General features: G+C 41.9%; 1 protein-coding gene across 1 annotated transcript in view; it reads right to left on the bottom strand.

Moving 5' to 3' along the window:
• LOC140200768 (protein diaphanous homolog 3-like) overlaps nt 1–12428 on the bottom strand; it is a 560350-nt gene that overhangs the window by 347147 nt on the left and 200775 nt on the right. The window contains exon 17 of the mRNA XM_072264370.1: nt 3265–3379. Coding sequence (XP_072120471.1) covers nt 3265–3379 — 115 coding nt within the window. The remainder of the gene's footprint in view (nt 1–3264; nt 3380–12428) is intronic.

The following is a 12428-nucleotide window of genomic DNA, read 5'->3' as shown; positions in this document are numbered from 1 at the left end:
ATATAGGTGAGATGTGCAAGGGCAAACCAAATAATAAGCCAAATGTCAACAAACTGGTATTATCATTCAATACCTACCAATCTAAAAGGAAATGAGTAAAAATCAAAATGAAGCTTCTGAGGATATTAAGAAGAAACATAAAACAAGAAATATCATCGGACGATCCACAGATACCTGACTGTTCCTACATTCTAGGTGGTGATTATAAAGAAGACATTTGATGAGGATGAAGAGGAATTCCATCTCACAAAAATAGCAAAGTGACAGAAATGGGCAGGAGAGCACATAGGCCTGCAGATCAATGATGAGACAACATCACAGGCACTATATAAAGAATATCCGACCCTGCAGCTAGAAACCAAAAGGCCAAAGAAGAGATAGACAGAGAGTTCACAAGTATTAAAGAATGGATGATACATTTATGAGAGTAAATGGAAATCAAGGCACAGAGATCTGAGCACACAGATAGAATTTTGACACATTCAGTTTATATAAGGGCATTGTGGAAATGGTGGTCAAGGTATAAAGGATTTTCTCTACAGCAAAAGGTTCTAATGATAATATAAGTTCTTCCAGACAAATTTAGATCCTTTTTTTTTCATGATAATTTATCACTACAGGAAACTTAGATAAAAATTATCAAGCTCAAAAATGCAACGAGAAAGTGCATCCTAGACTTCCATTCATCCACAATATCACATCACTATGAAAATCAACTTAAATTTATCAAATTTAACATGTAATCTAATTCATGCAAGGATTAGAAGAAACACCAAATTTGTCTCAGTGCTAGAGGACATGAAAGGACGAATTTGATTTGGTACTCTAAAAGTGTTGGCCTTCCCGTTAAGGTACAATTTTATTTATTAGTATGAGACCAATGGTAATCTGCCGGAATGAAATTCTTCAGTCCGAAATCTTAACTGGGGCTTTTTGGAGATGTTAATCAAATTGCTTAGTATTGACAGAATGTTCTGTTTTTATCCCAATCTCATCTAAATCAGTTTTCCTCAAATCAAACTTGAGAGATCCATAAACAGTTTTTTTGTGATTTCCAATATATTACAACAAATAACCAAAAAAATTGCCTTTAAGCAAGAGGATGTCATTCTGAGCTGTGCTTTGCCATGGTTCTTAGTCTAGGTAGTTACCTCCGTCTAGTTTTTGAATTGAAACTTGGTACATTTCATCACATTACTGAGAGTTCAAAGAAGAATTTCGGGATTAGAATTCATAATCTTCTTGGTTAATGTCTGCCACTATGCAATATTGCCTTTCAAGAAAATCTATGAATCTCAAAAAGGGAAACCTTATATGAACTAAAAAATGTGTAATCAAGCAACTAATTCATGTTTTGTACAACGTGCCTTAATGGCCATCACCCAGTGGCTCTAACACCCACCATCATGAGATGCTTCAAAACAGAGATTATGCCACAAATCCACACAGTTCCACAGCCGGTGCCATCTCTCTGACTTTACAGTCATCCCTGGAGCACCTGGCACCTATGTCAGATGCCTAGTTACTACATTAGCACCTTCAGTACCATGATCCCAAGCAACTCAACAACAGATTCCAAGAATAGCACTCGGCACTCCTTTTGGAGCTGGATTCTTGACTTCTGATTCACAAATTACAACCAGTAACACTTACGCCATTATTATCCTCAACTAGTGATCCACAAGACTGCATCCTTAGTCCCTACTTTACTCCCAATATAGTGATGACCGTGTAGCCGGATACTGCTCTAACTCCAATGATACATTTGCAGATGACACCATTGTGGTGGGCCAGACCTTACAGAAAGAGTCAGAGTACAGGAAGGAGAGCCCAGTAACGTGGTACCATGACAATAACCTTTTCCTCAATGTCAGCAAAACAAAAGAGCTGATCATTGACTTCAGGAAGCAGAGTATGTGCCCCTGTACATGTCAATGGAGAACAGGTAGAGATGGCTGAAAGCTTCAAGTTCCTAGGTGTAAACATCACCAATAGTTTCTTCTGATCCAGCCACACAGAAACTATGGCCAAGAAACTCCAGTAGCACCTCTACCTCCTCAGAAAATTCGGCATCTCCCTACTGACCCGCACCAATTTTTACAAATACATCATGGAAAACACCCAGATGCTTGGAATAGCAACTGCTCTACTGAAAACTGCATGAAACTGCACAGAGTTGTGGATATAGCTCAGTCCATCACAAAACCAGCCTCCCCTCCATGAATTCTGCCTACACTTCTGACCACTTCAGGAAAGGAGCTAGCATGGTCAAAAACTCGTCCTACCCAGAAAATGCTCTCTTCTACCCCCTTCCATCAATCTGAAGATACAAAACATTGAAAACAAGCACAATGGGATTAAAGAACAGCTTCTATGTTATAAGACTCTTAAATTGGCCTCTCATACAATAAAGAAGAATTCTTGACCTCATACTCTAACTCACCGTGGCCCTAGCAACTTATTGTCTAACTGCACTGCACGTTCTGTAATGTTTCTTCTCACATACATTTTGCATTTTATTATTGTTCTTCACATTGTACTGCCTCGATGTACTTCTATTATGAAATGATCCACCTGGGTGGCATACAAACAAAGTTTTTCACTTTACCTTGAATCACATAATAATAATAAACAAATTACTGACATAATAACAAGAGAAATTGCGCAAAAATGTCATTTAGTCCCTTCCACTGCACTGTATTCAATTAGGTCACAGCAGACCTTCAGAGCCATTTCCTGAACTGATCCTGTCTGGTTAGACTGGACAACAAGTGCCTTTTTCTAAAGGTGGAAATAGCTAATACGAGAAAGCGTCATTTTAAGGTGATTGGAGCGAAGTATAGGAGAGGGATGTCAGGTAGGTTTTTTTTAAACACAGAGAGTGGTGGGTGCGTGGAACATGATGCCAGTGTAGTGGCAGAGGCAGATACATTAGGGACACTTAAAATACTTTTAGATAGACACATAGATGACAGAAAATAGACGGTTTTGTGGAAAGAAAGTGTCAGGTTGATCTGAGAGTAGGTTAAAAGGTTGACACAACATTGTGAGCTGACGGACCTGTACTGTATTGCTCTATGTATTAACACTGTGTATTGCAGGCTGCTGAACAAGTTGTCATCAAATAGTAAAAATATGCTCAATTTTCAAAGAATTAAATGTGACATACTTATCCTCAAAAGTCAGACATAGAAATTTTCAACAATGTTCTGGATTTTGCAAATGTGCAGACAAGAATTTTTGCATTAAAAATCAACAAAGTACCTCGTTTCTGTGCACCAAATGTTACACCAATCTGAGCAAACAGGTCAGGATTTTCATATTTGTCTTCATTTGCTTTTATCCAGAAACAGTTCTCCGGCATTTCAACTGGTCTGATCTGTGGGAACAAATGATAAGTGAACATGGACTCTTAAAATATCAGACTAAGACGTGTTTGAATTCTATTTAAATTATTTCATTCTTTCAAACTGAACAACTTAAATTACTGATTGAAAGCTGGAAGTTCAACACGGATAGAAATTTAAGCTGTGAAAGGCATCATGCCACTTGTGTTACCAGATGCCCTTATGCCGCACTAGTGCATTTAACAGGACAATGAATACTTCCACAGAGTCCCAGCTCCTAGACCACTTGTTGACTGAATCCCACCAGGTTAAACTGACTACAGAACACCAATCCAATTGGAATCAAGGGAAAGAAAACATTGCCTATAGAATGGTAAAGAGACAATTTTGTTTAATTTAATTTAAATTAAATAGTATTAATTGTTTAAAAAGTGCTAATTTGGTTTTCATATTTCTCAGTTACGTTTGAATAGTTAGTGACTTTCCGAATTTTGCATAGATAGTGCACAGTAGCATGTCACATGGATACTCTTGGAGCCACCCACCTATTGAAAAACTGTGCTAAGAACACAGAATAAGCAAGAGAGAAGAGCAACAAAAGAACCAGCTGCTGGCACCTCTTGATATAGTAAATGAAAAAGTGACAAGTGTCACCTGCAGACAATGCATGTGCCAATGAAGTTCATGGCAGTGGCAGCAGGGGGCATTTCAAAACACTTCAGGCAAGAATATGCAAAGTATTCAATTTACAAACTTACTTTGTACATTTAGTTTGCATTAGAAAAACAGCTTAAATTTTTGTAAAGTCGAGTTTATTGTCACATGCTCCCCTAAGGTGAGGTGCGGGTACAACGAGAAACTTGCTTGCAGCAGCATTACAGGCATGCCAGATACATACAAAAACAGCAAACATAAATTATACAAGATAGTGAAGGAAACATTGTGTAAAAAGGTAGGAAAAAAACATAATGGGAGATAGGTCGATGATAGTATTCGTAGTGTTCCCACACTGAGGTAGCATTCTGCAGGGTGGTTCAAGCAGCTGATGGTTGCAGGAAAGTAGCTTAAGTTGAGCTTGATTGTGTGGAACTTCTGCCCAATGACAGCAGCAAGAAGAGGGTGTGAAGTAGATGGTGAGAACCCTTGATGATAAATGTTGCCTTCTTGATTAAGCGCCTCATATAGATGTTTTCAATGGTGGAAAGTCTATTCCGTGATAGACTAGGCCATGCCATGACGGACTGGGCTGTGTCCAATACTCTCTGCAGCATCTAACATTCCCATGCTTTTGAATTGCTGTACCAGACCAAGATGCAATCAGTCAGGATACTTCCAACAATGCATCTGTCAGACTTTGTTACAGTAATCGTGACATGGCAAATCTTCAGCTTCTAAGAAAGTAAGATGTTAGCGTGCCTTCTTCATGATTGAAGAAGGGCCCAGAAAAGGTCATCCGCGATGCTAGACCCAGGAAATTGTAGGGGCTACCTCTCTCCACTTTCGTCCCTCCGATCAGAACAGGCAATCACTCAACCAGGTGTTCTATCTCACTCCTGTTCACTGATTCATAGCCAGCCATGAGTCAGCCAACAACGTTGGCGCCATTATCAACTGTGCAGATGGTATTGGAGCTGTGCTTAGCCATGCAGTCGTGGGTGTACGAACAGTAAAGCAGGGGGCTAAATGCAGCCTTGAAGTGCACCTAATTTGATGGTCAGTGAGAAGATGTTGTTCTCAATCCTTCATTAGGGAGGTCATCCAATGAATAAGTCGAGGACGCAGTTGCAATAGGAGGTATTGAAGCTTGGTAGGAAATTTGGTGATAAATTTGGCGGTGTTGTTTGAACTCCAGCCAGTAGTAGATGAACAGCAGCCCTACATCAAAATCAGAACCAGGTTTATTATCACTGACATATTAAAATGTGTTGCTTTGAGGCAGATAAGGGGGTAGTCAAACTGTATTACCAAATAATTGTTCTCCATATATTGCATTTGGCAAATCTGCTTAAAATTACAAATGTAAACAACCTCAAATAAAACATGCTTTCACACTCAAGGAATTCTGCAGATGCTGGAAATTCAAGCAACACACATCAAAGTTGCTGGTGAATGCAGTGGGCCAAAAAGAAGCGGAGAGCTTTGAGACCTTCCTGATGGGGGATGGAACACGGTTTTATCCCCCTTGTTCAATCCCTTCCTACCTATGTTCGTGACACTTCTCACGCTCTTAAACTTCTCGATGATTTTAAGTTCCCTCGCCCACACCGCTTTATTTTCACCATGGATGTCCAGTCCCTATATACTTCCATCCCCCATCAGGAAGGTCTCAAAGCTCTCTGCTTCTTTTTGGATTCCAGACCTAACCAGTTCCCCTCTACCACCACTCTGCTCCGTCTAGCGGAATTAGTCCTTACTCTTCATAATTTCTCCTTTGGCTCCTCCCACTTCTTCCAAACTAAAGGTGTAGCTATGGGCACACGTATGGGTCCTAGCTATGCCTGCCTTTTTGTTGGCTTTGTGGAACAATTTATGTTCCAAACCTATTCTGGTATCTGTCCCCCTCTTTTCCTTCGCTACATCGACGACTGCATTGGCGCTGCTTCCTGCACGCATGCTGAGCTCGTTGACTTCATTAACTTTGCCTCCAACTTTCACCCTGCCCTCAAGTTTACCTGGTCCATTTCCGACACCTCCCACCCCTTTCTAGATCTTTCTGTCTCTATCTCTGGAGACAGCTTATCTACTGATGTCTACTGTAAGCCTACTGACTCTCACAGCTATCTGAACTATTTCTCTTCTCTCCCTGTCTCTTGCAAAAATGCCATCCTCTTCTCGCAATTCCTCCGTCTCCGCCGCATCTGCTCTCAGGATGAGGCTTTTCATTCTAGGACGAGGGAGATGTCCTCCTTTTTTAAAGAAAGGGGCTTCCCTTCCTCCACCATCAACTCTGCTCTCAAACGCATCTCCCCCATTTCACGCACATCTGCTCTCACTCCATCCTCCCGCCACCCCACTAGGAATAGGGTTCCCCTTGTCCTCACCTACCACCCCACCAGCCTCCAGGTCCAACATATTATTCTCCGTAACTTCCGCCACCTCCAACGGGATCCCACCACTAAGCACATCTTTCCCTCCCCCCCCCCCCGCTTTCCGCAGGGATTGCTCCCTATGCGACTCCCTTGTCCATTCGTCCCCCCCATCCCTCCCCACCGATCTTCCTCCTGGCACTTATTCTTGTAAGCGGAACAAGTGCTACACATGCCCTTACACTTCTTCCCTTACCACCATTCAGGGCCCCAGACAGTCCTTCCAGGTGAGGCGACACTTCACCTGTGAGTTGGCTGGGGTGATATACTGCATCCGGTGCTCCTGATGTGGACTTCTATATATTGGTGAGACCCAACGCAGACTGGGAGATCGTTTCGCTGAACACCTACGCTCTGTCCGCCAGAGAAAGCAGGATTTCCCAGTGGCCACACATTTTAATTCCACGTCCCATTCTGATATGTCTATCCACGGCCTCCTCTACTCTAAAGATGAAGCCACACTCAGGTTGGAGGAACAACACCTTGTATTCCGTCTGGGTAGCCTCCAACCTGATGGCATGAACATTGACTTCTCAAACTTCTGCTAATGACCTACCTCCCTCTCCATTATTTATTTACATACACATTCTTTCTCTCTCTCTCCTTTTTCTCCCTCTGTCCCTCTCACTATACCCCTTGCCCATCCTCTGGTTATTTCCCCTCATCCTCCTTTTCCTTCTCCCTGGGCCTCCTGTCCCATGATCCTCTCATATCCCTTTTGCCAATCAACTGTCCAGCTCTTGGCTCCATCCTTCCCCCTCCTGTCTTCTCCTATCATTTTGGATCTCCCCCTCCCCCTCTCAAATTTCTTACTAGCTCTTCTTTCAGTTAGTCCTGACAAAGGGTCTCGGCCCGAAACGTTGACTGTACCTCTTCCTAAAGATGCTGCCTGGCCTGCTGCGTTCACCAGCAATTTTGATGTGTGTTGCATGCTTTCCAACTGCTGATTGAATATAGATTCTGACCAAGAATATTCATCTATATACTGCTAAAACTCTCATGCTCTGTCTGTTTGTGACCTCCAATTAGCACAAACAGTGCATTACAGTGGCATTTTCTTTTGGCTAAATCGAATTAAAATGCGCTAATGTACAGAATGCAGGAAAAGATCAGGGTTATATATTCGTATAAAATTGCTCATTCGCCAAAATCAACAGGCTTGCTTTCACCTTAGAGCCGATCGGCCATCATGGAAATTGGGACGCGACAGCCCAACACATGCGCATGGCCAGCCTCAGCAGCGACACCTACCGGAGCAAAAGGGCAGGGCAGCTCTATCTCGAGGGGTCACATTCTGCTAATCACCATCAGCATGTGCAGGATTGGGACAGATCTAACTGTCACCCATCAATAAGAGATCATTAAATCTTATTGTAATGACATACTTCGGGACACCCATAAAACCCTTTGCTGTAGTCAAAGGACAGTGCTGACTATATTACGTCCATTTAGGAGAGCGCCAACCACATCAAGAATAATCAGCATCCTTTGGTGTTACTGCTTTGTATCTTCTATCCAACATTAGGGTAAAACAAAAATGGTCAGCCTAATTATGCCGCGTGGAAAGGGAAGGGGGACATTATGGTCACGAGATGACGCCAAATGTTGTTGGGAAGCAATAAGGAGACGGAGAGAACAAGAATCAGATGAGGCCAGGGCCTCACAACTCCAGGATCAAAGAGTCAGGACAAAAAAAGATGAGAGAAGAAGAGACAGAGGAGGAGAGGCATGCACGTCTCCATGATCAGAGACAAACAACAAACAGCAGAAGAGATGAAGAGACAGGGGATGAAAGGGCTGCACGTCTCCAGAATGACAAAAACAGGCACAGGAGGAGGAGGGAGGAAGAGACAAAGGAGCTGAGAAATGCACATCTTCAGGATCAGAGACAAAGAACAAACAGCAGAAGAGATGAAGAGATGGGAGATGAAAGGGATGAATGACAACGAGAGGCACAAGGGTGGCAGATGAACCAGAAATTATGCCATTAAAAGTGTCATTCGTTAAACGAGGAGGAGCTATATTTGCTTTGCTACGCATCATTCTTCTTTAATAAACTGAGGTTTTCTACTTCAGTTTCCAAAGCAAAGCGATACCAATAGCATTCAGGAAAATTCAATGTTAATTCTGGTTACATCAGACTGCACTACCCTTCTCTCAAAGTGTGCCCCAACGGGTCACCCCGTTATCTAATGTTGTATACAACTCATTTACTCTGACAAAAATGCTGCACCATCACAATATTATAATTGTCTTGAACATAAACTTGAAATTGTTTTATGTTAGAGAGTCTGTATCATAAAACTGTGATCCCAACCGATTAGCATGCAGTGCTGTTGTTGACCATATGCCACTTAAAAAAACATAGTGGACCCTTAAACATAAAAGTGGCTGTGACATTTTATTCATGGCACAAAGATGCATATGCAACAAATGTGATAACCTACATGCCCAAGTATTCTAATCACAAACAAGAGAAAATCTACAGATGCTGCAAATCCAAGCAGCACACACAAAATGCTGGAGGAACTCAGCAGGCCAGGCAGCATCTATGGAAAAAAGTACAGTCAATGAGGAGTAAATTTAAAATGTGGGGGAGGGGAGAGAGAAACACAAGGTGACAGGTGAAACTGGGAGTGGGAGGGATGAAGTAAAGAGCTGGGAAGTTGATTGGTGAAAAGGGTACAGGGCTGGAGAAGGGGGAATCTGATAGAAGGACAGAAGGCCATGGAAGAAAAAAAAAGGGTGGAGGAGCACCAGAGGAAGGCCATGGGCAGGTAAAGGAGATAAAATGAGAGAGGGAAAAGAGGATGGGGAACGTGAAGGAGAGGGCAGGAGAGAAATCTATGTTCATGCCATCAGGTTGAAGGCTACCCAGATGGAATACAAGGTGTTGTTCCTCTAACCTGAGTGTGGCCTCATTGCAGCAGTAGAGGAGGCCATGGATGGACATAGCGTAATGGGAATGGGAAGTGGAATTAAAATGGGTGGCCACTAGGAGATCCCACTTCTTCTTGGGGACGAAGCACAGGTGCTCAGTGAAGCAGTCTCCCAATCTACGTCCAGACACGTCAATATACAGGAGACCACACTGCATATACAGGACATAGCATATGACCCCAACAGACTCACAGGTGAAGTATCGCCTCACCTGGAAGGACAGTTTCGGGCCCTAAATGGTAGTGAGGGAGGAGGTGTAGGGGCAGGTGCAGCACTTGTTCCTCATGCAAGGGTAAGTGCCAGGAGGGAGATCAGTGAGGAGGGATGAATGGACAAGAGACAAGGGAGTCATGTAGGGAGCAATCCCTGAGGGAAGCAAAAAGTGGGGGGGGGGGGGCGGGGGGAAGAGTTGGGTTTAGTGGTGGGATCCTATTGGAACTTCCCAGCTCCTTGCTTCATCCCTCACCCTCCCAGTTTCACTTATCACCTTGTGTTTCTCCCTCCCCTCCCCTCCCCCCACACTTTAAATCAACTCATGTTTTTCCCTCCAGTCTTGCCAAAGGATCTCCGCCCGAAACATCGACTGTACTTTTTTCCATAGATGCTGCCTGGCCTGCTGAGTTCCTCCAATAATTTTATGTATATTGCCCAAGTATTCTGATTGAAATCCCAAATGAGTGATGCACTGAAATAAGTTTCAATCACAGTGCCTTGTTGATGACAGACTCCTATATCCAATCATCCACTGTATATCAGTCCAACTTCACTCAATTCCAAATATAAATCCAAATGCCTCCAAGTATCCACAGATTAAAATGACCTTCATAAGCCAGTCTAAATTGGAAGTTCATGATACAAAGGTTGAAAACATTTATTAATCTTTTGAATCAGCAGTTGGAGAGGGCATGATCCCCCAAAATCAAAGAAACCTAACAGTGAGGAGAATCAGTGGGCCCGCTTTGCTTTTTAACTGAGACCATGGAGTTATGTTTTCCTGTCTCTCAATTGGTCCAATTTAAATAGTGCTTTTATATAATCGTTAATAAACATTTGCATGGTTTTGGATGCTTCCATGAGTAATTTCTCACTGCTTTTCTACTTACTGTTTTGAATTGTTTTAAATAGTTAAATGGTGTGGAATTTGTTAGATGCAAGGAGTAGAGTTTCTTGAAACAATATGTAGATAGTCTAACTAGATCATGTACTGGGAAGGCGATCAAAGTTTTATCATGGGAGCATTTTAGGAACAGTTATCATAATTCCCTAAGTTTTACGATAATTATGGATAAGGGTAAGACTGAACTTAAGATGAAAGTGTTAAATTAGGGAAAAACCAATCACAATATTATTAAACAGGAACTGGGGAAATAAGATTTGGAGCAGCTACATGAGTGTTAATCTGACGTATGGAAGTTTTTAAAGGCTAGCTGATTAGAGTTCATGACCAGGATGCTCCAACGAGGATAAAAGAGAAAGAAGTTATGATATAGTCATGGTTTAATCAAAAAGTAAATGGAAACATACACAAGTTTGAAGAAACTTAAATTGAACAAGGCCCTTGGTGATATGGAGGGGGAAGCAGCAAAAAACTTAAACATGGAATGAGTAAAACTAATAAATAGTCATGAAATGTCTTTGGTATCTAGGAGTAAGGAGAACTTATGACAATTTATTTGTATATCTGAAGCAAGAGTCTAGGCTAGGAAAGGGTAGGTCCAATCAAGGTCAAACGAAGAAATATATGTGCAGAGCCAGAGAAGGTGGTCGAGGTCTTTACACTGGTATTCACCATAAAGGGATACGAATTATGGTGAGATGGGGGTGAGGTATTTATGTTCTAGGATATGCTATTAAGTAAGATACTTAAAAATATTAAGGTGAAAAAGTACCCAGTGGCTCACAGAATCCATCCTAGGATACTGAGGGAGTTAAAAGAGGATATCGCATGGGACCGAGACAGAGATCCTCTTTAGTTACCAGTGAAGTCTGCAGAACAGCCAATATTTTTCCATTGTTTAAGAGCAACAAGCGACAATCCAGAGATTTGTACAATGATGAATCTGATATCAGTGATAAGGACGCTACTGGAAAAGATTTCTTGAGTCGTGATTTACTCACACTTTGAAAAAGCATGGATTTGTTCAGGATTGTCAGCACGCTTTGTGCAGCGGAGGTCCTATCTCACATATTTGATTAAACTACTTGAGGAAATGATGAAAATGATTAATGAGGATTTTGTTAAATTGATTTTAGTAAAACATTTGAGAAAGTTTCTTGTGGTAGGTTAGTCCAGAAGCTTAGGTCACAAGAGATTTATGCTAAGTAAATTTGATACAAATTTGGTTTGGACACAGAAGACAGACAGCAGTGCTGGAAAGGTGTTTTTTTTTCCCTCACTGCAGGTTTCTCACCACAAAAATCAGTTCTGTTGTTTGTCATATTATATATTCATGTAAATGGATGAAATTGTGGGTGATCTAAATAGTAAATCTGCAGATGATATCAAACTGCTGGAATTGTAAATAGTGACCAAAGGATGCTGCTGGATGTAAATGTGGGTCAGGCAGCATCTGGGGAGAGAGGTGGACAGGCACATTTTCAGTCATCTGGGGCTGCAAGGATGGAGGAGAGATAGCCAGCACAAGAAGTATGAGGTGACAGAGGTGGAGTAGAAATTGCTCTCTGTACATCACTGTTGTAACATGGTTATTTTAGTTACTGTTGCCTTCCTGTAAACTTCCACCAGTCTGGCCATACTCCTCTGACTTCTCTCTTTAAGAAGGCATTTTCAGCCATAGAACTGCTGCTCACCGATTTTTTTTTGTTTCTGCACCAATTCTAGGGATGCTCAAACCACCCCGTTTGGTACCAACCATCAAAGTCATTTAATTTACATTTCTTCCCCATTCTGGTGCTTGGTCTGAACAACAATTGAACCTTTTGGCCATGTCTGCATGCTTTTATATATTGATTTGCTGCAAGATATTAGATATTTGCATTAATGAGGTATACCTAATGAAGTGACCACTGAGTGAAAATGGGGATGACTGATGTG

Source organism: Mobula birostris, chromosome 7 (assembly GCF_030028105.1).
Source record: "Mobula birostris isolate sMobBir1 chromosome 7, sMobBir1.hap1, whole genome shotgun sequence".
Lineage (NCBI taxonomy): Eukaryota > Metazoa > Chordata > Chondrichthyes > Myliobatiformes > Myliobatidae > Mobula > Mobula birostris.
The sequence above is the reverse complement of the archived record's forward strand: the minus strand, read 5'-3'. Positions and strand labels throughout refer to the sequence as shown.